At 49.4% G+C, this 26,662-nt stretch overlaps 1 protein-coding gene across 17 annotated transcripts in view; it reads left to right on the top strand.

Moving 5' to 3' along the window:
* The first annotated feature begins 22 nt into the window (after window positions 1-22).
* Window positions 23-26,662, top strand: part of SLC4A5 (solute carrier family 4 member 5) — a 32,209-nt gene continuing 5,569 nt past the window's right edge. For 3 of the 17 annotated variants that reach the window (XM_042835285.1, XM_042835286.1, XM_042835289.1), the window contains exons 1-17: window positions 24-6,588; window positions 8,355-8,448; window positions 8,595-8,786; window positions 13,109-13,238; window positions 15,357-15,517; window positions 15,677-15,832; window positions 17,728-17,823; window positions 18,274-18,329; window positions 20,865-21,022; window positions 21,110-21,197; window positions 21,366-21,520; window positions 21,637-21,780; window positions 21,948-22,122; window positions 22,676-22,809; window positions 22,918-23,189; window positions 25,808-25,869; window positions 26,153-26,353. In XM_042835285.1, the coding sequence (XP_042691219.1) occupies window positions 8,376-8,448; window positions 8,595-8,786; window positions 13,109-13,238; window positions 15,357-15,517; window positions 15,677-15,832; window positions 17,728-17,823; window positions 18,274-18,329; window positions 20,865-21,022; window positions 21,110-21,197; window positions 21,366-21,520; window positions 21,637-21,780; window positions 21,948-22,122; window positions 22,676-22,809; window positions 22,918-23,189; window positions 25,808-25,869; window positions 26,153-26,353 (2,253 nt within the window). In that variant the 5' untranslated portion in view covers window positions 24-6,588; window positions 8,355-8,375. Of the gene's footprint in view, window positions 6,589-8,354; window positions 8,449-8,594; window positions 8,787-13,108; window positions 13,239-15,356; window positions 15,518-15,676; window positions 15,833-17,727; window positions 17,824-18,273; window positions 18,330-20,864; window positions 21,023-21,109; window positions 21,198-21,365; window positions 21,521-21,636; window positions 21,781-21,947; window positions 22,123-22,675; window positions 22,810-22,917; window positions 23,190-25,807; window positions 25,870-26,152; window positions 26,354-26,513; window positions 26,591-26,662 lie in introns of all 17 variants that reach the window. The other 14 variants (XM_042835279.1, XM_042835284.1, XM_042835280.1 and 11 more) reach the window with 14 other exon arrangements.

The raw sequence follows: 26,662 nt of genomic DNA, 5'->3' as shown, positions 1-26,662 counted from the left end.
CAAGGAGTAAAAATAATTTTTCCATCTACATTCTGTGACCTCTGTGAGAACCCTGCCTTTAAATAGCAATTTGTGGAAGGGAGAGACAATAAAACATAAATACTTTTACTTGATTAACTCTGGGAAAGCTCAAAATGATTTAGCTCTTCTTGTTAGCATCATCCATCCTGCTTTACCGCTGCGCAAATGGGAGAGGACCTCCATAGCTGGGAGGAAAAAGTGTTTTCCTGCAGAAAATTTTGCTTGCAGAAGACCCTTGTTGGGCCAGTGGATTATTTCCTCCATGCCCAGAGCTGCCCTTACCAAACCATCTCTTTCCCACCTTTCCTGGGTACCTCTTAAGGCATTTCTTTGTGCCTTGGAGTAATAGTGGTGGATGAGGTGACACATTTGCTCTCTCAGGTTCAATAACAGTTTATTTTCTGCAGCAATGGTTTGGAAACATCAGCAGATGTTGTCCTGCTGTTGCTGCTCAGCTGGACAGGCAGACACCCATAGTTAAAACATAATACAGTGCCCAGTTATAATTAGTGTCACTAATCTAAGTTAGCTAGAAATAATTATAGGCTCAGGATCAAAACGCGTTTTTAATTTGCTTTTTGAGCTTTTGCTGTTTTGCATAGAGAAAACTCACAGGTGTTCCAGAGAAAGCCAGTAGCACGGAATTGCAGACGCTCACAGGAATCTTCTGGGTTGAACTGAGCAGTGATCATCGGGTCTTTGAGTTAAATAACAAAAATATCAGGCTGCCTACCTCTCCATCCTCCCAGGTGGCTCACGGTCAGGAACAAGGGCAAAATTTCTGACAATCTGTGCTTTGGAGAGCTTCATTTTTTTCCCTCTGGTAGCCCTGAATTTCCTTTAGCTGCTTGGGTTGGATGGGAGAGCTTACAGATGGCCCTTGCTGATCGCAGAGGTCCCCCTCTCTAGTTCCTTCTTGCTGGTTGAAAAGGAAAATGAGGTTGCTTTGCCCAGATTGGGTGCTTTGGGCAGAGTTCAGCTGCAGCTTTCTGGATGAGACCCAGAGCGATGCTGAAAGATGGAGAAAAAGGGCATTGGCTGCAGTAAGATGCTGATTTATCAGCTCAAAGCTGTTCATTTGCAGCTGGGAGAAGACAGACAGATAGGAAACAGCAGAGAAGTAGGGACCTCGTGAGGCAGCAGCGGCGCTTTCTGTCCCTTGCTGAACACCAGCCAGAAAGAACAGGCAGATCACTGCTTCCAGTGACCCGACAGCGGTAGCATGAAGTCATTACAAGGGGAAAAAGCAGAGAGAAGAACAACTTTTTTTTTCATCTTTCCTTTTTTTCTTTAATCTGATGCTTCACCCACTGTGGCAACTCCGCAATAAAGCCTTCCTTCATAGCGCAGCACAATAAAATCAGCACTCCCATTAGAAGTCTCTTTACTTCTGGAAAACATGGTGCCCTTGGTGCTGGGGATATTGAATTCATCTATATTCCTGACAGCTTTTTCCATTTTCATTAAGTGGAAGAGGATATTTAGAGCTGAGCTGGAATGGCACTTGGTTCATTACTCAGAAGAGAGCGAAGGCGTGGGGATGCAGGCTGCTGGCTGAGGACGTGGGGTACCTTAATGAAGTTAAATAAATCCTCTGCTTCACCCCAATGCTGCGTCCCATCAGGAGGAGAGAAGCAGGAGGCAAATTTCCAGTGCTGCATCCCCAAACCTGGCTGATTTTGCAGAATGGGATCCATTTGGATTCAAGTTATTGTAGACACGGATCTTTTTTCCTGAATTACTGTTTGGTGAACTGAGGAAAAATTTTATGTGCTTGCCTAAAGATGTGTCCCTTCAAAGAGGTTTGCCTTCCTGGTCCCTTCACTCTAACAGCAGTGGGCTGTTAAGCTGCCCAATGACCTCTCAGAAGTAAATAATGCTGGAGCATTGACATATATTTGAGTATTATTTTAAAACTTTTGAAGTCCTTGGGGGCTCTGCTGTTGGACGTGGATGAGAACAATCTTATTTTCACATGGGCATTGCAGTGGTTGCTCTGTGTTCTCTCTTGTTTCCATAGGGGGATAAAGGTGCCCCCAAGCACCGCGCATCGCCTTGGCCTCCTGCATCCCTCCTGCCCACAGGTCCCTGCAGCTCAATTTTTCTTGCAGTGTCTGCAATCCTATTTCCCAAACAAAGAACCCTAATGGCATTCACTCATTTTTTCTGCATTTTGGAGAGAGCCCTGCTGGCCATAACCACACAGCAGCCCCTGCACCGTGCCTGTTATTCTGGTGATTCATCCTGTTATCAAGGGGGTGAAGATGCTTATTGTTTGCCCTAATTAGCTGGAGTGTAAAATAGGCAGGATGCTGTTTGAGGATTGATGGAGTCAAGCTGAGAGCCAGAGTGGGGAGCAGACCTCAAGGGAGGGCTTTGTGCTGGCAAAGCACCCCAGTGGATGTGGTTTTCCCCATTTCGTGCAGAGCAAAGAGCAATCAGCTTTGAGTGGGTTTCCCCTCTGGATCCACCTCCAGGAGAATGTGGGGAAGGAAAACCAAGATTGAGTGGTATGGAGGTATCTTCTGTGCAGTGGGCACTGCTGGTGGGGCTGGTGGAGCATTTCTCTGTCCCTGAAAGGCAAATGGATGAACCTGATGCTGTTTGTGTTGGCCTGGGTTTGCTTTCAGCTCACCAGGTAACACTTTTTATGATGTGCTTTTTCCCCTGTGGAATCATGGAATCACCAAAGTTGGAAAAGACCTGCGAGATCATCCAGTCCAACCTGTCACCAATAGTTCTCACCAAAAGGAGTTTGCCTCCTTTCCATTTGGGAGTCCCCACTGATCCCTGGTTTAAGCTGCATGACATCCCCATTTGTCTTTTCCTACACTCCCCCCTTTGCAGACCCTAATGGATCAGCTGGGACCCAGCTCAGTGATCAAAAGATGTTATTTTTTCAGCTCCCAAAGCAATGCACTGCAGGAGATGCCAGTGGATGGGTGGTACAGGTATCACCCCAAAGGAAGCATCGGGGGAAATCAAGTGATGGACTTGAATCCCTGGGCTGCTGGAAATGCTTGTCTTCACCCTCCTTAAGATCTAAATTGTTGGGTTTTTTTTTCCCCTGACAGCCAAGCAGGGAAATAACCCAAGTGGCACCTTGCTTGCAGCGTTACCCTAATTTTAGCCAGAACGCAGACCTGTGCCACTTGCTTTGCAATGCTCACAGTGATATCCAGCATGGCCCACGGTCAGGGAAGTCATGAGACAGACAGAGCTGTCAGCAGATTTAGCAAAGATCCTCCTGCTCTGTCAGCTGGCATTACTGCATCTCGTCCTCTCCCATCTCTTGCTCAGGCTGGGGAGTGAGGGTGACAGCCCCTCTTGCACACAAAGACCTTTGGGGATGGTTTGCATGCCTGTGGTGGCTTTGACGTGTGCGTTTTGCAGGTGGTCGGCCTGGTGATGGCGTGGCTGTATTGGCAGAAGCTCAATGAGATTTACTCTCAGCTGGACACCGTGGACTTCAGGATGCTGGAGGTGCGCGATTTCAGCTTCGGGGCATTGGATCTGAGCGGTGCGGGCTGGTGCTGGTGCTTGCCCAAGGAAGGAGGATACATCCCCATCAATGCCATGGAGGAGGAAGAGGAGGAAGAAGAGGAGGAAGGCTTGTCTGTTACAGCCAAAAGTGAGGAGCTGGAGGGCTGAAAGCAGCGGTGGAAAAAGAAGGTTGGAGTAAAACTGTCAGTGAGGCAGCTGATGCTGAATGTGAAAATGTTGCAATGTATCCTCAGGTTCAGGAGATCCCTTTGGGGAGAACTGCTAAGTAGCTTTGGGAGGCTGGAGCAGTGCAATGCGTTGTGTGGGCACATGAGCTCCCCAGGGCCCTTTTACCACATTGCTGACTTGAAGTATTTGTACATCTCTTTTTTAAAAGTTTTTACACAATAAATGTGACTGCTGTTCTGTTTTGCAGTGTCACTGGCACTTGCTGCATGCTGGTTGAGTTGCTGGGGGGGGAAGAAGCATCACCAGTGCGCGTTGGGGTATCCTTATGTTCCTTGTTTAGCCTGACCTCCTGAAGGATTGAGAGACCTTATGGCTCTCTACAACCGCAGAAAGGAGATTGTGGTGAAGGGGGTTGGCTTCTGCTCCCAGTTAGCAGAGATAGGACAAGAGGTGACGGTCTCAGGTTGTGCCAGGGGAGGTTCAGGTTGGATATGAGGGCAAATTTCTTCTCCAAAAGATTGGTTGGGCACTGGCACGGGGTGTGCAGGGAGGTGATGGGGTCACCATCTGTGGAGGTGTTCTGGAACCATGGAGATGTGGCACTGAGGGATGCAGTTGGTGGGCATGGTGGGATGGGTTGGGGTTGGAATGAGGGATCTTATTGTTCTCATCCAACCTTAACGATTCCATGATTCTTTCACAGACCAAATCTAAAGACCAGACAAGGAAAGGATTTTTCTTTTTAACATTCATTGTTTTCACTGCAGCATCTTGGTGATCAAAGCAGCCATTCCCTTCTGCATTGCTCAGGATATAGGAATTAAATATGCTGACTGGGATAAATGGGCCACGCTGGGAATCACGCTTACAGAGCGAAGCCCAGGGCAGATGGATTGCAAAAATATGACTGCGTTTGTATCAAAACAAGCCAAGAGTGAAAGCCTTGCAGAGCTCCCCTGTGCTGGTTCAGCTGTAACCCATTGGTGAAAGCTTTGCCATCCATCAGCCCAAAGTCAAACACAGCTCGGTGAGTGCAGAGGAGGAGGCATCGATTGGAGATGTTTTCCCCCAAGAGGAACCCATGGGCGCCCTTAGGGCAGCGGTGGCAGCCGCATCCATCAAGTGGGCAAAGTCACTTCACAAGCAAAAATGGAAAGAACAAAAAGTCTGCTCTTAAAAATGTGGTTTTGTTTTGTTTTCTGCTGCACCCCCCAGCAAAAGAAAGGCTGCAGTTATTAGATGTGCTTCTTCTTAATAAGGGCGTCTTAGAAGCCAGGAGCCAAGTTCTGTAATGTGGGCCCCCATTGCACTGTGCTGCACACAACTGCTGGGCTCTGTCTCCCTCTTCTGCCTGTCTTGAGACTTTTTTCCTTTAACCAGATGAGAAACCCTCCCCACCACAAGCCTGGAAAGGGCTTTTTGCAGGTGGTTCCTATAGATTGCACTGAAAATGGAGCTGTGAACCAGCAGTGGGGTTGTTGAGTGGTTTTAAAGCAATGTGACCAACACTGTGGGATTTCTTGCAGGTGAAGAAGGTCAAAACCTCCAGGTGCTTCCGATCATTTAAGGAATAACAGGTGTTTGTCTTCATCCAGGTATCTCACAAGCCCCAGAGGTTTTGCTTTTTTTCTTCCTTCCTCCTCCAGTCTCTGGGGAGGCACTTAATAAAACCATTATATATACAAGCTGATAAATCCAGCCTGCTCTTTGGGGCTAATTTCCGTGTAATAGCTGGGGAAAATTCATTCTGTTATTTTTCTCTTTCTTTATTACTGGACAAGCTGCTGCTGTTGTCTCTGTACCGTTTCCTGGCTGGGCAGAGCCTGGGAAGGCTGGAGTGCAGCACATAGCAGGTTTTCCTACCTGGACTAACAAGAGATGCTTTGTAGCAGGCACTGAGTGGTGGAGATACACTGCATGCAACGTGCAGGGAGGCTTGGCACCCTGCTCTGCTATTCCCATTTAGCAAACAGGGATAAAGCATCAAACAGACTTTGCTTCTGCTGAGACTCCAGATGATGCCAGAGAGGTGAGAGGAAAAGCGCTGCTATCAGACAGCTTTAAAGCCTAAGGCAGGATTTCTCTGCTTGCTTGCTGAACGATGGGACTGTCTGCAGCCAAGTGTCTGATGCTGCTTTGATGCAGATTTATTGATATTCCTGTTAAAAGGCTGAACAGGCGTGAGCAAGCCAGGCGTTAAATGGACTCAGGCAGGCGAGGGAGCGCCTCACCCGCTCACAAAGCCAAGAGGTTGGTTCTCTTGTGCTCAAGTTCGTGGATATTTCACGTGTCAAAGGCAAAACGTGGAACGTGTATCAAAAAGGCAAAGACTTTGGTGGCACTTGGGCTGCTCCTGTGGTCCCTGATGGGTTCAGGAGCTTTCTGCCTCTTGGCAGTGCTTCCCCACCTCCCCAAGTAATTTCCTCATGTTCTTTGCTGTGTGTGAGGTTGCACTGAGCCAAAGAGCAAAAGCTGTTCCTCTCCCCATTCCCCATCAATCGAGGCAAAACTGATAGGGATCAATAATTAAAGAGGCAGCAATTAACTCAGGAGAGGCAGATCATGGATGGTAGAGATTGGCAGCCAAAATATTGTTACATCCCATCTGGAAAGCATCATTGCACGCCACCAGGTCTCCATGGCATGAATGTCACAACCTCTCTGAAGGTCTATTTGCATCCCATGATGCTTTTCTACCCCAAAAGTCAATCAGCATCACCCAAAAATACATTTTAACCTGGCAGCTACAGAACTGCAGCCAATGGGCGTCAATACGACGTTTGCAGGAGTGGTTTCCTCCCGAGGCAGTCCAGGCTCCTGCATCCATCAGCACCCACTGCATCCCCACGCTGAGCGCAGCCCCTCCAATTTCTGAGTGCTTCTGGAGAGCCAGAGGTGAGTTTGTTGGTGTTAACATTTGCTTTTCTGGACGTGAAAGCTGGTGGGGATAGTGGGGTTTAATTGGGTGGTATGGATGTGCTCTTCTTTTCTCTCTCCTTTTACTTGTACGGCACTTTAGGTCATGTTTCCCCTCCAGTTCTAGTCTGTGTCACACTTGTGTTTATATGCAAAGACTTCTGGGGGGAAATAAAACTGCCTATGTAAGAAAATGAGATGAAAAACATCCCGAGGCACAGCTTGGATGCTTCAGTCGGGACCTTCTATTTACCAGCGGATTTAGCAAAGTGTGCTTTTGTTGGGGAAATGAATTTTGTTGGCTTATTTTTTTTTCTGCCAAACAGAGCCGTGGTGGAGCTCATGTTGGCCAGGATAGGCTGTAAAAAAAAAAAAAGAAATGAAATAATTTGTATTTCTTAGCAATGTAAACCCAGCAGGAGGGCTGCGTGTCCCCATCCACACCCAACACTGCTGCCCTTGGGGGGGTTCATGGCATTCATCTGCTGGAACAGTTTTAAAGCAAAATTATTTATACCCACAGCTGGGTAAGCATGATGCTGTTTCTCTTGCCAGCATCAGCTTCCTGAATCCCCAAATTAAGCCCCATAACGTTATTTGCAGGAAGCCAAAGCTCGCAGCTGATGGGTTTTATCCTCCAATACAGCCAGCTTTGGGGCATGCTTGTCCACCCAGAGCTGTTGACCCTAAAAATTGATTGATTCCTACACCTGAGCAAGAACTATTGGACTAATGTGTCAAAAACCCCAAATCTGTTAGATCAGGAGTGTCTTCATGTCTTCAGGAGGCAATTAGCTAAGGCTGGAGCCTGTGTTGGTCACAAGGTGGTCTCTGCCTTAGGGAAAAGCAAGTCAATAATTCAGCAACTCAAGCAGAGCTGACCTGGCCAGCAAAGGATCCTTCTGGCTCCTTGTATGCACATCTAGTTTGCTTTTTATTTTAAACTTTTTTGGGATTGAATTGGGATTTTGCTTCCCTGCAGGAGATGAATGGCAGTAAATTGCCATGGATGCAGGCAGGCAGAGCAGGGGATGCAGAGAGAGCTGCTCTCAAAGTGACTTTGGGAGGCATCGACTGGGCTGCCACTAGTAGTAACCATTCCCCCGTCCAAGTCAAGTGTGAAAGACAATCCCTGGAGGTCAGATAATTAGGAAGATTAATTAGTGTCCGTGGCAAAATCCAAATAATCTCACATGGGGAATAAAAGCGTAGGTTTGTAGGAAGATATCTGGAAGTGGAAACGTGTGCAGCAGAAAATCAGATTGTGCTCAGGATACGGGGAAAGGCAAACTCTGCTTTGACACAACCCCTTTTAGCTGTGCTCGTCCCCCTACAAGTTAAATATCTGTTTATTCCCCAACCAGCCCCACTGCAGCAGCTCTGTTAGCCAAGCAGGTCTGCATCATCATACTGGGAAATCCTTCTAATAATCGCTTACACCTTCCTGCCAGCAGCAGGAGGGAAGGATGGAGATGTCACCCCAGTCAAATCCATTTCTGAGCTGTAGGGATGGGGCAGGGGGGCAGCGATGGTGCAGAGCGAGGCAGGGCTGAGCTGCTATGGGGGGAGGGTCAGCACATTGCAGGAGGTGGCAGATCCCAGTGTGCCCTCAGCCCTCCGGGAAGGTCCCTGGGGTTTTGGCCACATGCAAGAGCTTCCCATAGCAGGGATTACCCGTAGCACAGGCTGCTTCCAGGCACTTCTCACCACCTCTCCCCTTTCTCTGCCCTTGACTCCCCGTTCAGCTCTCACCACAAGTCAGGACCATGCTGGAGGATGAGGATGGGCTGAGCGAGCGGGGGCTGAGCAGCTCGAGGAGGAGATACGACGATGAAGAAGGTGAGAGACACAGCGAGCATCCCCGTCATATGGCAGTGGGACCTTCCAGAGCGCCCAGCGTTCTGGGCTGCGGATGCTTTGAGCGGAAGGCTTTACAAGCTAGAAACGCTCAGACCCGCTTTCTGATTCTTTTCTTCCCATCCCAGATTATCATTCCATCTACATCGGGGTACCGGTGCCCCGGGGATACCGGAGGAAGCGGCGTCGGCGGCGATCCGCCTCCAGCCGGGACCGGACCAGCGAGAGCGAGCGGCACTACGAGCGGCAGGAGCGCTCCGACACCGACGACGGCGGCCACGGCTGCTACGAGAGCGGCAATGATAACGCCAGCAGGACCAGTGAGTTGTCCTCTGGCTTCCTGAGAAAGCAGGAGGGGTTTTGCGGCGTGATGTAAATCAGGGTTAAATCACCCTCGTGTGCGCCCTGCTGCGTTTCCTGCTTGACTTTTGCTTTCTGCTCTGGTTTTCCCGATGTCTGAGAGCTGTGCGCAGGGCGTGAAGCAATATTTGGGGCTGCTTGTGTGATGGGTAGTCTGAAAAGAGATCCTCCTTGCTCTTGGGAGGTTGCATGGAGTTGTACAGCGATGTCTTGGGGGTGCAAACATCTAACTCCCCCCCCCTTTCCAGCCCCAACTTTGTTCCCTTTAGTCTGTCACTCAGGACCTTACCCAGCCTCCATAATTCTCCTTATCAAAGATGAACATTTTGCACAGCAAAGTGTTCGTTGATCTCTTGATTGATTTACTTTGTGTTTGGCTTTATGTCAAACCAACTGCTCTGCTGCCATGTCTCAGCAGCGCGGGAGGGATCTCAGCCGTGGTTTTCCCCACAGAGGGAAACGTTTTCCAGTTTTTTTGCGTGGGTTCAGAGTTCAGTGTTTGCAGCCTGAACTCAGAGGAAACGCTGCAGGTGGTTTCCCCACTTGGCTCCAAGTGGAGGGAAAGAAAACCACCTCCCCCAAAGCAGCCCCAGACCCGTCCCTGGGTTTTGTTCTGCCATCCTTCCCCTCCCTCCCCTGGCCCTGCTGCCACACATGCTCCCAAGTGCTCACCTCTCCTGAACGCATCTCGCTTGATTTGGTAACTTCCCGTCATGAGAGCTGAAGGGAGAGGAAAGTGCTTTATATTCTCTATAATCTGCTCCTTAAGCCTGGGAGTTTAACGGGCTTGAGTGGATAAAGGAGGAAGTTTGGGGGCTTTTGTGCTGCGCAGGGAAGGTTTGTTTCGACGGGAAGAAATGGGGGAAAAAAAGGACAGCGTTCCAGGTAGGAGCCAGTGCTGTGTGCTATTCCTCCTCTGTGGTCACGGTGGAGGGAGCAGGAGGGGAGGGGAGGAAAGTCCCCATTGCTTTGGGCTTTGCTTCTCCCTGGGGTCAACGTGGGGCTGGCGCAAGTCCTGGTGATGGCAATAGCTGGGATGAGCCTGGGGACATCTCCAAATGGAGCGGGGGGGGGTGGGGAGGTGGAACACACCTCTGTCAGCACCTGTCCCAGCTCAGGGAAGCAGCACAGGCAGTGTTTGGGAGGATAAATCCAGACCTGGGGCCATCTGATTTCTTGAAATGAATGGGAGCAGAGCTCCTGGTCGCATGGGATGCACGCCCCGGTCTGGTGTTATCTGGGGGAAGAAGATCCATTCTGAGCCATGGAACTCAGGGAAAAGGCTGTTGTGGAGTGACAGTGGGTGATCAACGTGTGACAGCCTGAATGGGAGCTTGTGAAGGGAGCTGTGTGTGGGGTCATGCAGTACCTCTGCCAGTTGCTATCCACGAGCAGCAGCCATGCATTTCCCCCTCCCCACGGGACATCAGCCTATCTTTACTTCTCACTCTGCGTTTGGGGCTCATTGAGGTTGTTGGTTTGGGTAGGTGCTGTTGGCTGAGGTTCCACTGTGCATCCAGTGTGTGGTGTGAAGGGCTCTGTGCCCCTCCAGTTGGTGTAACTCATCTGTCCCGTGCAATGACCCACAGAAACCTCAGCTCTTTTGTGCATACAGCTATCCTGAATCATCAGTGTTAATGCTGAGATGGTCCCACATCTCTGGGCTTGATTTGGATCCACTGCAGCTTGAATTGAAAGTGATTTGCTGGGTATAAATTGGAACAGAGAAGCTGTGAGCATCTTCCCACCTTAAGAGTTGATTGAGGGAGGTACAGATTTGTCGTGTGCACGATATCTTGTTTCCGTGATCTCTTGTGAGATGTAGGTGCTGGTTCTGGGTGTCTCTGCAGCAGTGTTGCATTTCCCAAATGCAAACCACATCCTCCAGCACACAGCATCCTCAGGGGATGTTGCTACACAAACCAGTAGCAAACTGGGAGAGCAGCAAGGTGGGATGGATGTGAATGGCAGCTCCCTGCCCTGCCCACATCCTCTGAGGAGATGCCACTGTTCAACATATCCTCCCAAGCTGGTGATTTCCGAGATTAATTTTGTGGCTGGATCATGTTTGCAGAAGGAGCAAAAATCTGCAGCCTGGTGCTGGGCCAGGAGCGTCCTCCAGGTGAACAAATCATAAGGGTTTGTGGCACACAGCTTCAGCAGTCAGTTCTCTGTTTGGGTCGGTGTTTTGTGGGAGGTTCAGCAGCTCCGTGCACATTGATCCACCTTTCAGCAAGGAACCATGGCACATGTTGAGAGACAAGGCTATTCCTTCAGCTGGCAGTGGGAATATGGGCAGTGCTGTGAGCAGTGGTCACAAAGGGGATGGAGCTGCATCCCACGCTGACCCTTTCCTGGAAAACTGAAAATCCCCTTTCTGTAATGCATCTGGAGATGCCACCTGGAAAGGGCATTCCCAGCAGCTCGTTCTGTTGCAGTGCAGCTCATGGCAACGTTTAAGGTTTGTGGTGAATTTAGGTTTTGCAGAGAAAACTCAAGTCTGATGGGGAGCAGCTGGGGGAGCTGGGATGGTTGAGCCTGGAGAAGAGGAGGTGCAGGGGTGAACTTATGGCTCCCTGCAATGCCCTGAAAAGAAGCAGGTGGGGGTGAGGTGGGGTTGGTCTCTGCTCCCTCTAACAGCAATGGGATGAGAGGTGATGGCCTTAAGCTGCAATGGAACAGGTTCAGGTTGGATATCAGTGAAAAATTGTGAGAAAGAGCAACGAAGCAGGGGCACAGCTGCACAGGGAGGTGCTGGCGCCCTGGAGGGGCTCCAGAACCATGGAGATGTGGCACTTGGGGACATGGCCAGTGGGCACGGTGGGATGGGTTGGGATCCTAGAAGTCTTCTGTAATGATGCCATGAGGATAAAGGAGGATAATTGGAGGATAAAGATCCTGTATTCATCCAGGCGTGTAGCCCAGCTCTAAAATTAACAGGAATATTAAGAATCTTAATAATCAGCATTATGGAAGTGCAAGGAGGACTTGACAACAGGGCTTTAAGCCCTGGTGGTGTGGCTTAAAGTGTTTAAGCAGTTAAGAAGGCTGAGCTGGACTGCAAGGGACATCCTATTCTTTCCCAGTGGCCACAACTCAGCCTTCAGCTGATCTGCTGGCAGGACAAGGCAACGCTCCAGCAGCGCTGTGAGTTTGTCCTCTGCATGGCAACTTAATGAGCCGTGTGCTGCATTACCCGACTTTCTTATTCCAGGGTTTGGGAACAGGAGGATTCTGCTAACAAAGACATTTTCATTGCTGGATTAACTCCTGCCATATTAGGTGAGGGCTAAGACCCAAGATTTTATTAAAAATACACCATTTCCACGGAGCCTGGCGTTGGGCTGATTATCCTCTTATTCAAATAGCTGGGCAGCTATGGGGAAAGGAAGAACGGCCCAAGCCGCCCTGTGTCCATCTGGGTTGAGCGCCTCGAAGGCACAAAACCTTTTTTCTACCCTATTTGAGAACGGGCTGAGCCACAGAGGTTGGCAGCTGGGTGATGTGCTGCGACTGTGCTGCCCCAACAGAGGGAAACAGGAGGCAGGGGGGGTTCTTCCCAACCCAGCCTGCAGTTTGTGGCAAAAGAGACGGATTTTCCTGCAGAAATGGTAAATTTAGATCATTCCTCTTGAAAAGGGGGGTTGGAAGCTGGAGGGAAAGTTCTGCACAGAGCAGTCGTGCATCCTGATATGCAGTGCCAGAGCGTAATGATGTGGATTTGGTTGCTGATGACAGGCGGCTCTGACCTGGCAAACTCCATGGATGGGGAAAAAATGCAGGAGATCCCATGGAAATGAGGTGCAGAATGCTCCTGGGCTGAGAATTTGATTGCACTGCATGTAGGGCTGGTTGAATTCTGCTGTTCACAACCTGCCCAGTGCCCACTAGGTAGTGCATAGGTGTGTATATGTAAATATATAGGGATATATTACCCTCCTGGTTGCTACACCCATTTCTCTCACCCTTTCCTTCAGCATCCCATGTCTTTATTGGGCACGGGAGGGATGGGTTGATGGTTGGGCTGGATGATAGTGGTCTTTTCCAATCAATTTTATCTCTTTGCACAGAGATTTTGGGACAGATATACTCAGAGATGCCACACTCTTCAATAACTGCTTGGCACCTTCAATGTTTTGCTCAAAGTCCCTCTCATTTTTATTTTTGAACCCTGGCATCCTATAGAACCCAACAAATCAATCTCCTTTTCTTGCTGGGCCCTTTCTGCAAGGGCTTGGCTGGAGTTCATCTTTTCACAACGGTTTTTCCCCCCCTCCATCAGTGTCTCCAGCTGCTGAACGTCTCCGTTACATCCTGGGTGATGACGATGAGCCCCCCAACCCCACACTCTTCACAGAGATGGACACACTGCAGCACGACGGGGAGGAGATGGAGTGGAAGGAGTCAGCCAGGTGAGACAAGCCACCCCTTAAGTCAGAAATGCATCAGCCATAGCCAACCCCAGCTATTCCTAGCTGGAAACACTGCCCTGTGCAGTGAGTCAGTGGATAAGCATTGTTTCAATGAGGTTAAGTACAATCCTTTTGGCTTTTGGTCATGTCCAGTGCAGGGAAATGCAGAGAGCACAGCATTCTCTGGGTCGTTGCTGAAGACGTAGAGGAGGGAAGGAAGAATTCCCACCTTTCCCACATCTCCCCAGGCTGTGTCAATCCCAGAGCTGGGGCTCTTCCCCCCTGGATACACCTACATTTCCCCTCCTGCCTACTACGCCTCTTCCACTCATCCTTTCCCCCATCACAGGGACTTTGGGACAGTTTTACTTAGAATTTCCCTATTTCTCAGTAACTGATGTTGGCACATTCACTGTTTTACCCAAAACCTCTTTTTTTTTTTTTTTTTTTTTAACATAGCCTCCTAAATAGCTCTGCAAATCCCCTTTTCTCCTGGTTGCCAGCCCTGCACTAGGAGCAGCATTACAGAGATGCTGTTGATGATATATATTTTCCTCCCCATTTGGTATGGCTGTGTTACATGTGCACATCATCCCCCTTCCCAAAAGCACTCAACACACAAAAAAATCCCAATGCATTGGGCTTTTCATCAGGCACGATGTTGGCTGATGAAGGTTTCCAAATCCCTCCCATGAGAATGGAGTTCTCAGTACCCAGATTTCCTCTCTCCACTGAGGAGCAGTTCAACCTCTTGAGCTGCAGGAGAGCTGCTCCTTGGCACGGCTGCACTACCTGTGGTCAAACCCCGCTGTGGGATTTAGTCCCTGAGAGGGGAAACAAAGAAATGAGCACAGCAGGTGGGGGTTTTGCTGGAGCTTTTGCAAAGGCCATCGTGGGGTGCTGCTCCCAGGGCAGAGCAGACGTGCCTCAGGTCCCAACGCCATCCAGAGCAGCTCTCACAGCAGTGCATGCAAGCTAACCCACTTTCGGCAGGAAAATGGGGCAAAAGAGAAAGGAAAACCAACCTAATCGGCTTTGGGTGAGCAATGTGTCTTAGTGGTGCTATGGCTGGGGCAGGGAGAAGCTGGAACTTCCTCCCAATAAAAGCAGTGTTGTTTGGAAGGCTGCAGAAAGGGTTCCTGCGAATAAATTGGGATGAGGAGCTTTGGAGCCACGGATGCAGTGCTGGTCTTAGGGACAAGCTCTGGATTTCTGTCCTCTGCATATTCCATTCCTGGCACTCCCAGGTGGTATTTTGTGGCCTTTTTTCCTTGCGTTTTCTCTTTCCAGCAGCACTTTAATGCACCTCCTGCAGCTCACGCAGTCCCAGGCTCTCCATGAGCCATCAGAGACTCCCAGAAGCCATGCTCCTCCAGCACCCTTCTGTCTGTGCCCTCTGCAGCAGCAGGGATCCAAATCCACGTTATAGCAGTTAGAAGTTGCAAGGTTGAGCCTTGCCAGGACTAATCCATGGAGCCTGCAGACCTGCTTTAAAAAAAAAATAAAAAGGAATAAAAAGGCAGCTTTCTTCCCCAAACTGACGTCTCTCCAAGCGCTCTGTTCCCAGGGAGCTGAAAGAAATCAACCGCTGCTCCCAGATCTGCTTCAATGTCTCTGGCTTGTGAAACGAAGGAATGGAGGCAGAAGGGCTTATTTCCAAGGGTCAGGAGCTTGCATACCTTCTCCTCTCCCACCTTGGGAATGAATTGCATTGAATTTTGAGCATTGCTAAGATGTTAAAAAGATGCAACACTGTGGGTTTATGCATCCCTGCATGCATAGAGATGAAGTTCTGCCACTCTGTGTAAGTGCAGAGCCTGGCTAAGGCAAGGTCAGCTCTGTGGGAAAACCTCCCACATCAGTACCAGGAGTTTGTCAGCTGCAGGGCTGCGTGGTGGAGACAAGTTGGTTTTGCTCCACTCTGCAACTGCACAAGCAATGAGAATGAGGTGGCTTCATTTCTCTGTTCTCACCCTGAACAGCGAGCAAACCCTTTGCAGGAGGAGGTGATGAATTAACTCAGGTTTGTAAACTTCCTGAAGAAATGCAGTTCACTTCTTCCCCTCGCACAGCAGCTCCACTCCAGGCCCATTCCCAGCTCTGCTGCTGTCGTTTCAGGTGGATAAAGTTTGAAGAAAAGGTGGAGGAAGGCGGGGAAAGGTGGAGCAAACCCCACGTGTCCACGCTGTCTTTGCACAGCCTGTTTGAGCTGCGGACGTGCCTGCAGACAGGAACGGTGCTGCTGGATCTCGATGGTTACTCTTTGCCCCAAATCATAGGTATGAGTCTGCAGGTAGCAGCGACTCACACCAAGGGAAGTGAAGATGGCAGTTGAAAGCCATCAGATCGGTCCAGTAAGAGTCGATGGCTTTTTAGGTTTCTGGGAAGGGGGAGAAGGTTTTGCAGTGGGGTGACTCTCCCTCGTTTGATGCTTTCAGACGATGTCATTGAGAAGCAGATAGAGGATGGTCTGCTCAAACCTGAGCTGAGGGAAAAGATCAGCTACGTGCTCCTCAGGAAGCACCGCCACCAGACCAAGAAGCCAATCCACCGCTCCTTGGCCGACATTGGCAAGTCGGTGTCCTCCAACACAAGTGAGTGCTATAGGGGCGAAAGACTAATCGAACCATCTAGTAGGGTTGGCATCCCTGTTGCATCCCAATTGCATCCTTCAATCTTCACTTAGCAGTCCCTGGGGGAAGCAGATCTCAGGAGACGAAGCAGAAACGCCAACCATCTGTGGCATAAAACTGTTTACGGCAGCAGGAAAGACCCCAGAAGTTTTGCCACTCACTGAACGTGGCAGGTCATGGAAGCTAAAAGCCAGAGAAGTGTCTGCTGAGGTGGACAGAAGCATTGGTGGTCACTTGGCCAAGGGGCAAGCAGCCTACAGACAAATCCAGTCTGCTCCGTCACTGAACCTGCCTATTTCTGAGCCCTTATAAAAGGGGATTTGTTTGTTTTCACGCTAGATTATTTACTTAGATTTAAATGGAGCTCATTTGGTGGAGCCCAGGATTTGCCAGGCTGCAGCTGCTCTCTGGGCAGACACAAACAGCAGAACCCAAAGTGCACGTGGAAGAGGCTGTCAGTGAGCAATATATCCACCCCATGGGCATCCCGAGGTTTTACAGCACCCATCATCCACGTCACAGGACTAGATATTGGAGCTAATATTTGTCCAGAAGCTCTCAAAACAGAGCACAATTTGGAAATTTTGTAGTTACTCCCTGTAGATATGGAGAAGAGGGGTTTCTTTCATTCATTTCTTGTGTTTTGCTAAGATGATGGCATTGCTTTGACTTTGCAAGGAGGAACAACAAGGAGTAGCAAGGAGGAGCTACAAAGGTGGTTGATGGCAGGGACAGGTGTGTCCTCACGTCTCTTGTGCCAACAGGAAATCTTCAATACCAGAATAAATACTGCTGGCACACAGAAAAACAGGACGTACCAGGTTCCATCCTTATTTCCAGTTGCGTTGGTGTTGGGTTGTATAGAAAAAAGAGGACGGTTGCTGTGGTTGCAGCTGGTGTTTCAGAGAGAAGCAGTGCAGCCCTTCAAACCTGGAGCAGAAGGTTTTCCCCAAGGAAAACACTCTTTGGGAACTTTTTATTACGTTGGCCCACAGTGCCAGAAGCAGATGTTGGCAGGATGGCAGTGGAGGTTGACCCTTTGCACCAATATCCCACTACATGTTGTTGCCATGTGACAGATGGCAGCAGAGGGGTAGCTGGGCAGAATGGAACTCCTGGCATGGAAGTACAGATGAAGCAAAGGGCTGGAACTGAATTCCTCCATGTGGAAAAAATGGCCCCCATTGACATTTGCCAACACTTATGAATGTTTACAAAGAACAAACCGAATGTGAGCACAGTAAAAGTAGGACTGCATGGGGCAATATTTTGCTAGCAGTAATGCTGTCATAGCAGCTGTGCAACAGTGGAGCACCTCTGCTGGTGCAGGTTTTTACAAGGGTGGCATGCAAGCTCTTGTTCATCGCTGGTGAAAATCCACAGCTCACGGTGGTGATTTTGTTGGAAAACCATGATTTGTAGCTGAGAATCTGCTCCATCAGAGAGTGTTACTGTGCTCTTTGTGTCAGTTTTCATGGAAATAAATAGGAGGCATTACTTTTGGAGTGAGCTATGTAGAATTGCGGGCTTCAAAATCAAAATGTGAAGCACTGGTTCTTTGGGAACAGCAACTGCCATCTGAACCCAGCGATGGCCTCAAAGAGAGCCTTGCCCAGGCTCTGGGGGGGGTGCAGGCTCTTTGCACGGAGAGCACGCGAGGCTTAAAGCAGCAAAGTCAATTTCTCGCTAATGGAAAAACTACTATGGGTGGAATAAATTGCAGATGAGTTCAGAGGCAAAAGCAAACTGCGGGTGTAGCGGTGCCATAAAGGCCACCCCAGCACCAGGAGGCCGATGACGAACCTCCTGCCCCCTCCCTGTGGTTCCCCCTTCTTCTCTATCCTTTCTTTTCCCAGGTCGCAGCCCCGTCCGCAGCCCAGCTGCAGGTGCTGCCTTCCATCGCTCCACGGAGGACCTTCGGATGCGGCAGAGCGCGAGCTACGGCCGCCTGCGTAAGCTGGGGTGGGCAGCAGGGAGCTGAAACCATCCGAAAAAGGAGCAGGGAGGGGAGGGGGGGGAACAAAACTGATCTGCAATGTGAGATAGAGTCCTGCCATACACCCCTCTTTGGCCACCAATGCGTTGTGCAGCTGTAGGATGGCTGGTGTTAGCAAAGCTGCTGTTGTTATTGAGCTTTTATCTTTGTGCAAGCCTGGCTGTGCTAAATAATGATCTGTTCTCACTGAAGTCACGGCATCACAGAATCACAAGGTTGAAAAGGATCTACAAGATCATCCAGTCCAACTGTCCTCCCATTAGCCTTGCTTCCTCAAGCCACTAAACCACATCTCGTAGCTCCTCAACCAAAGTCCTCCTGCCCCGTTTTGTTCTTCCAAGTGGGGCTGAAATTCAGCTGCACAACGTATGGAGTTTTTCTCACCCTGCTTCTTTCTTGTCTCCAGGCCACGTTCAAAGCCGAAGCATGAATGATATCTCAGACACACCGAGCACCGACCAGGTATAATGCCCAAATTTTTGTGTGATGTAATGAGGAGCATCTCTAACACAACTGGCTGCTGTGGGCCTGCTTGCAAACGAGCTGTGATGTGTGGGGACTCCGTGAGAGTTAAAGTCCATGTGAGCATTGTGCAGTCAATAACCACACAAATTACTAATTAGTGAAACGAATACGTATTGATCCTTGTTCATTCATGGGGAAGCTGTCCCAGAAACAACCATAGGATTACAAAATCCTTTACTTTGAAAAAGACCTTCAAGTTCATCAAGTCCAGTCATCAACCTGACCTATCAAGTGTTTCTTTATGGAAAGAGTGACTGGGTGTTGGAACACACACCAGGGAAGTGGTGGAGTCGCCATCCCTGGAGATACGTAGGAGATGTGCAGATGTGGCACTTAGAGATGTGGTTTAGTGGTGGAATTGTGGAGGTAGGGGGATGGTCGACTTGATGGGGTTGGATATTAAGAAAAGTTTATTCTCAAGAAGGGTGTTGAGGCACTGGCAGATGCCTGGAGATGTGTTGTGGTCACCATCCCTGGAGGTGTTCAAGAAAAGGGTAAATGTGGCACTGAAGGACGTGGTCAGCGTGCATGGTGGGATGGGTTGGGCTTGGGGATCTCAGTGGTCTTTCACTGCCTTAATGATTCTACGTGTGGTGAAAACATAGGAAAGGAAATGGGTTTGACAGTGCATGTGTGAACACATCCAAAACAGTGCCTGCTGGGTGCAGGCAGCTTGCTCGTGGTAAATCCCAACCAGTACTAGGGGCTGCAAACAAGAATACAGCCCAGAGAGGTTTAAAGCTGTATTTAAAATCTGTTGTCTGCAAGAGCAGTGCAGTAATTAGGCATGCTTCCTGTGCCATCCTGCCAACATATGGCTTACAGGATGGAGCTTGCAATTCAGTCCTGGGAAATACATTTGATGTTTTCCTACAGCTTTCAGTGTTTTGTGTATTTGACCTGAGGCATCTGGTGGATATATTTGAAGTACAGCTGCTGGAGCCAGAAGCAATGCTGACTGGGGGAAACATGGCACAAGGGCTAAAACTGTGCAGGTTGAGTACAAAATCTGTCAGCTGTGAGCTAATTAGCCAGCCCAGAGAGTGGGGATGGAAGAGTCTGGCAGGGATTTGCAGGGTACAGTGTGGTGTAAGTGGTTGCCTTGCCCCAAGGGACATCCTCAATGCTCTTATCTGATGTGATGCAATGGATGGAAATCCCCATTTTCCTGGGTTGCCTGAGCATAACGCTTTGGGGCTCTTCATGCCATGGTAACACCACCAAGCTTGACCTCACCCTTTAGTGCTGGCTTTGAAATATGTCATCGTCTGCCAAAAGGGATTGTGTCCCCTCTGCCTGCTTCTCTTGCTCGCTACCTTCCAGCACGTGGCACGTCCCCAAACCCAGGCACTGGGCATGAGGAGGGAGCAGCAGGATGAGGAAGCCATGGTGCATGAGAGACAGCTCACAGAAAGAAGTTTTTGCAGTGCACCTTCCTATATTACAGCTGCAACGAAGCAAGCAAATTGCCCTGCAAGGGACCCCAAATACCAGCCTCCAGTGGTGGGATGCAGAGAGTTAATTCCAAAATATGCAAAGCATGTAGTACCAAGAGTGCTGGACATAATCACTCTGTAGGCCTGCTACAAAGGGACTTGTTCAATGTTACATGAAGCTTAGTGGCCACTGTTAACTCCTGCTCTTGCTTGTTCCAAGCTGCATTGGAGGAATTGGTTTATTATTATTTTTCTTTTCTTTTTCTTTTTTTTTTTCCTTTTTTTTTTTTTTTTTCCATTCGGGTTTAAAGGATTAGAAAGGGAGAGCTTGCTGCCCGACTCACATGCCTCCCCTCATGCTGGCATATAGATTATAATAACACCCTGCCTCGGTTTGTATTGAACCATTTTGGGCTAATAATGAAAGAGCTGCAGGGGAGAAGAGACCCAGGGAAAAAAATCCATGGTGGAGGTTTCCTGCTTGCATTATCCATTCCTGCTCTGAGGATGGAATGTGGGCAAACGAGCTACAAAGACGGAGCTCAATCCACCTGTGCAAAGCAGCAAGTGGTGGCTCAGCCTTCCAGGGGAGCCTGGGGCTACGGGGCTGCAAGCAGACTTAGAGAGACGCCTGCAGGCTTCCCACAGAATCAGTATTTTTGGCTTAGATTTTATGCAGTCAGTCTGGGGATTGCCGTGGACTTTCCTTGCTTAGACCCCAGCACAGCAAAGCACCTTTTCCAAAACACGGAGTGGCACGTTTGCATTAAGCAGCCTGGAGCGCGTGCTCCCAAGTTTATCTTGGGCTTGGAGCTCCTGTTGAAATTCACAGATTCAGCTTTACGAATTCTCCCTGTTTTATTTGTGGAAATGGCCCTCGCATCCCTTGGGAATCCCAGGAGCATCAGAGAGCTGAGGTTGAAGCCTGCAGCCCAACCTGGTGCTGCAGCTTTAGTGTTTGTAGTCAAGGTACAGGAGAGGAGGACAGGTTGGATTTTAGCAACCGCTCGCTTCCCTACCTCATCTTCCCCAACAGCTGAAAAACAAGTTCATCAAGAAGATCCCCAAGGATGCGGAGGCCTCCAACGTGTTGGTGGGAGAAGTGGAATTCCTTGAGAAGCCCTTCGTAGCGTTCGTGCGGCTGCTCCAGGCAACCATGCTGGGAGGGGTGACGGAGGTGCCCGTCCCCACCAGGTGAGCCTGGTTCTGAAGCACTGGCTGGTCTCACAACAGGGGATTTGGCAGTGTGAGGATGCCAACACGATGCCACTCCCTTCCCAGATTCCTCTTTATTCTCCTGGGCCCTGCAGGAAAAGCCAAATCCTACAATGAGATCGGCAGAGCCATCGCGACCCTCATGGTGGATGATGTGAGTAAATGCCAAACCTGGCCCTGCTGGGAGCCCTCTTGCTCAGAGCTAAGAGAAAAATGCAGTTTGCATCCTATTGCTCAAATGAACAAACTTTAAACATCCATAACGACGTGGGGGGGGACATATGGGCTCTGTCCCCAAACTGACAGCTCTCTTGACCCTTAGCTCTTCAGTGACGTTGCTTACAAAGCCCGAGATAGAGAAGACCTGATTGCTGGCATAGATGAATTTCTGGATGAAGTCATTGTCCTGCCACCTGGCGAGTGGGACCCCAACATTAGGATCGAGCCACCCAAAAAAGTGCCCTCAGCTGAGAAGAGGTGAGTGGGAGCCGTGGGGTTGGCCCCAGCCCTGTGGTTGTCCCCATCTCTCTCGTTTTGGAGATGCTTGTCCTCATCCCTGTGTGTAACCTCTGCAGTAATAATAATTCCCACAGGAAATCAGTTTTCTCATTGAATGAAGTGGGGCAAATGAATGGCACAGCTGGAGGGGCAGGTGCTGGGAGCGGTGGAGGAGGCAGTGATGATGGGGAGATGCCCGAAGTGCATGAAATTGGGGAAGAGCTCGCGTGGACTGGGAGGTGAGCATCACCTGGCCACCCAAAAACCCCAGAGGGTGCTGTCACCCATCAGCGTCTCCTGCTGCTCACCCTGTGGCTTCCAAGGGTGCAGAGGGGTGAATTCCTAAAGGGAATTTTGTACAGTGCTGTACGCATTTTGGATCTCATCCTTGGTTTTATTTCCACAGGTTCTGTGGTGGCCTCTATTTGGATATCAAGAGGAAGCTTCCCTGGTTCCCAAGTGACTTCTATGAAGGCTTTCATATCCAGTCCATTTCTGCCATCCTCTTCATCTACCTGGGCTGCATCACCAATGCCATCACATTTGGGGGTTTGCTTGGAGATGCAACAGACAACTACCAGGTGGGGTCCAAGGGCAGGGGTCACTTTGGCTTAGCAAAGGCAAATGGGGATGAGATGGAATGGAGCGGGAGCCGTGCCAATCTTTGATGCTAGGGGTGGAAATTCATTCCAATGGAAATTCCACCCCAAGTCATAGAATAGAATCATAGAATTGCTCAGGTTGGGAAAGACCTTAAAGATCATCAAGGCCAACCACATTCCAACAACCCACCACTAAATCATGTCCCTGAGCACCACATCCAGATGATTTTTAAGCACATTCAGGGATGGAGGCACAACCACCTCCCTGGGGAGCCCATTCCAGTGCTTAACAACCCTTTCTGTAAAGCTCTTCCTGATATCCAAGCTAAACCTCCTCTGGGGAGGCTGTCCCCAGATACTTGGAGGATGGGAAAGCCCATATCAGCGACAATACCAAGAGCAAGGGAACATGATCCCAGGCCACCCTATGTCAGTCCAAATAGGAGTCCGTAATTCCCATCTCTACCTGGGGTATCCCTGGGGATGTAACCTGGCACTGCCCCACATAACCCTGGGTGTAATCTGTTCCCAGGGTGTCATGGAGAGCTTCCTTGGCACAGCAATGGCAGGTTCCATGTTTTGCCTCTTTGCTGGACAGCCGCTCATCATCCTCAGCAGCACCGGCCCCATCCTCATCTTTGAGAAGCTGCTCTTTGACTTCAGCAAGTAGGTGCTGAGTGATGCCAGAGGGATTGGGAACTCCGTTACCGGGATGGGGTCTGACCCCCAACCCAACGTGTTCCTGAGCTGCTCTCATTTTCTGCCTGCCTTCAGAGGTAACGGCATCGACTACATGGAGTTCCGCCTCTGGATCGGCCTGCACTCTGCCCTACAGTGCCTTATCCTGGTGGCCACTGACGCCAGCTTCATTATAAAGTACATCACCCGCTTCACAGAGGAAGGCTTCTCCACCCTCATCAGCTTCATCTTCATCTACGATGCCATCAAGAAGATGATAGGGGCCTTTAAGTACTACCCCATCAATTCGGACTTCAAGCCAGACTATGTGACCATGTACAAATGCGAGTGCGTTGCTCCTGACCCAGGTGAGTACAAACCTTTCTCAGCGTTGGATGGGGATGGTGAGGGGAGGTGGGTGCCCGCAGGGGGTCCCGCTGTAGGTAGATCCCAACTGGATCATCAGCCAACGACATTCAAGGAGCTACCAGTGAGACTGGGGCAGAGAGACCTCATCATCCTCCATCGGGGGTGATTTGGGGCAAGGTGATGGAAATGGAGCCTATCCCATGGCCAAGCATGTCAGTGCTTGCTGGGATGTGTTGGAGAGCCCAGAGCAGCTGGACCTGGATGGATAAAAAGATGGAAAGAAAGATTTTTATTTATTTATTCATTTTCCTTGGATCACTGATTCCACCCTGCTGCCAATGGAAACTTCTTTCCAGAAAACACACTGAGTCCTTTCCTGTTTCTGGAATGCCGTAAGGATATCCCAATGGGTTTGGAAAAACTCTTGGACTTTTTTTCTTTTTGTTTGTTCGTTTGCTTTCCTTTTTTCTTACTCCTCTTCTAAAAAAAGAGGCCACAAGGCTCTGAGCAGGCAGTCTTTTGGCATCTCCTCTGGTTTTGATCCAGTTTCTACTAAGAGGAAGAAGCTGCAATTTCTTATCAAAACAAGCTGTTCTTTGGGGGAAGTGAAGCAAAGTCATTTTCCAGACATAGCTTTCTCTGATGGTGAAGAGGACTATAATTCACTCTGCCTTTTGCCACCAATACCTCTATTTGCTCCTGGATAGATGTGCAATGATCCCAAATCCACATCGTGCAGCTCAAACGCTCCCAGTGACGGTCCCAGTGTGGAGCTAATGCCAGTGACCACTTCTCTCAAATGGGCCAAATTTATTTAAAAAGTAGAAAAGCAAACGATCTGTGGGGCATATCAGCTGCAGGTGGAGGAGAGAAAGAGGGGTGACAGCAAAGAAACAAAAGCTTCCAACACCTGCCATATAACCTGCCCCAATGCGTCCATCGCTTCAAGAAGAGATCTGACATGCCATGATGGAAATAGCATTCAACCCCTTGTTTGATGGGGTTTTGTGGTTGTTGTTCTTTTGACTCAGTTCCCATTTACTCACCGTGCACTGAACGACTCGATCCCATCAGGTTTTGGATGGAAGCTCCCAGCGATGGCGCTTGTCCTTTTGGAAGCCAGACTCCCCCAGTGTTGGCCAGCTTAGCCCAAGTGCAACCCCCAGGGCTGAAACATCACAGCCTCAGAGAGTTCTCTCCCTTCCAGAGCCCCCACCCCAGCCTCTGCCCAGAGCAAGCTCCCCTGTTGGCACCAAGAGCCATCCACAGCCCCAAACCTCCAACCTCTGAGCAATCCGGCCCCTCTTCCTCACCTTTGCTGCCCTGGGCACCAAAGCAATGATGGATTTTCCATGCATCTAGATGTTGAGAAGTTGTGTTTATTCTCCCCTCCATACTCTATTTTTTTTTTATTATTATTCTTTTTTTTTTTTTTTTTTTTTTTTTTTAAGTAGTTCTGATTTTTTATTATTATAACTGATTTGTACCATATTTGTCTCTGCTGCACACATCAATTTGGGCTGATTTCAATCTCAAGTGAGTATCACCTTCTAAATATTAAAGCTCTTTTAATATTTGATACTCGTACCGCCTCCAATGGGGCTTTTGTTGTTATTTTTTTTCATGTATTTTACTCTTCTCTCTGCTCCAATAGAAGGGTTTATGTAGAGCCTTTACAGGTTCCCATGTTCCATACTGCCAATGCTATGCCATTCTTTGGGTTGTAGAAGTAATAAAAAAAAGAAAAAAAATCTGATTTCTGGAAAAGCAAAAGGTTATGGAGGGAAATAATAATGATAACAACAACAAATGTTTTAATGCTGTAAACAGGGCTGGGTTTGCCAGCACTGCTTCCTGGAGCCTGGTTCCAGCAGCCCCCAGCATCTCTGCTTCTAACCCAGCAATTGCTTCTCCTTCATTAATTCTCTGCACCCGGGAAGGCTGCAGCAAGGTGGAGCAGCCAAACTCCCACCTGACCACAGGAAGAGGATGGACCCCAGGGACTGGGGGGGAGATCAACCCCAGACCCCATGTAATGCAGCACGAGGAGCTCCCGACACCGCGGAGCTGCGTTGCCTGAAGAGCAGAACCTCTCTGTGCTGGAGGAGAAGGTGCCATGGTTAGAGAGGAGAGCCCAGCAGGTTGCCTTTTACTGATTGCTTTGCAGTGAGCCACAAAAACACCTCTCTAAAAAAAATAATATATATATATATATATACATACATAAAATAACGCCAATGCCAAGCTATGCCAACAAATTGGGCGTTACTGGGTTCCACCTCTCCAAAATGGACAGGCTGCTTTCTTGGTCTTTATTCTCCCCCCTTCCACCCTTTGGATTGCACCTCTGACCTGGGTGGCTCCAGGGGGAGTGCATGGGATTAATCAGGGAGAAGTTACTGTGGGGTTAGAAACAGGGTGTGCTCCCCAAACCTTGGTCAGCCCTTGGGTGTTTGACCGCTGCACGGGGCTTCAGAGGACGTGCTTGGCCCCACGTTTGCTATTACATCCCCCTGTCTAGGCTGAGCCATGCTTCTCTTCATGGAGCCTGGCCAATTTTTAATGCAGGAACCTCTCTGTTAGCCAAGAACCTTAATAACAAACTTCTTTCCTGCAGCCAACATGACACTGTTCGATGCTTCAGTTCCAGTAGCACCAAACACCACTAACGTGTCTCTGGTAAGCGGGGTTGTGTGCTCCCGTGGGGGGAGGTCTGCCATGGCTGCACTGAGGGCTGGCACCTGGGTTGAGGTTTGGGGGAATGCTTTGCAACGGTTTGGGCTCACAGTTTGACTCGGCAGCACCAAATCCCCACCTTTGAGCCCAAATTAATGGCGTCTCTGGGGTCTTCCCACAGTTCCGGGGTTGGAGCAGCTCCCATTGGAAATTCCCCTTCCTTGTACACTACCATTGCTTAACGCTAATTTTGATTTTTCTTTTTTTTGGGGGGGGTTCTCCCCAGTACAATGCTATTAACCTCACAGCTCTGGATTGGACTCAGCTGAGTAAGAAGGAGTGTCTCAAGTACGGCGGCAGCTTAGTGGGGAAATCCTGTAAATTCGTGCCCGACCTGGCCCTCATGTCCTTCATCCTCTTCTTTGGGACCTACTCCATGACTCTCACCTTGAAGAAGTTCAAATTCAGCCGCTATTTCCCCACCAAGGTAAGAACAGCACCAACATCTGCAGGATTTTGCCCCAATCTTTCCCAAAGGTAGGAAAAACGGGAGCTGCTGGTCTCCTTGCTGGGTGAGAAAATAAATCCGTGTTTCTCTTTTACAAGAAAAGGAGATGTTGGTATCAATAAGGACAATCCTCTCCAAGCTTTCAGATGCTGCTTGGGCTCTTGTGTGCTGGATATCCCAATGCCATGCGATGCAAAAGGGGGAAAAATGCTTTTTGTGAGTTATGCCCATCCATGTGCAGAGCTGGAATGCCAGGGGGAAGCATCAGACACGGGAGCAAATTCCTCC

The sequence above is a fragment of the Centrocercus urophasianus genome, unplaced genomic scaffold, assembly GCF_019232065.1.
Source record: "Centrocercus urophasianus isolate 14NV4802_14NV808 unplaced genomic scaffold, USGS_Curo_1.0 seq_50, whole genome shotgun sequence".
Lineage (NCBI taxonomy): Eukaryota > Metazoa > Chordata > Aves > Galliformes > Phasianidae > Centrocercus > Centrocercus urophasianus.
This window is presented reverse-complemented; position numbering and strand designations above follow the sequence as displayed.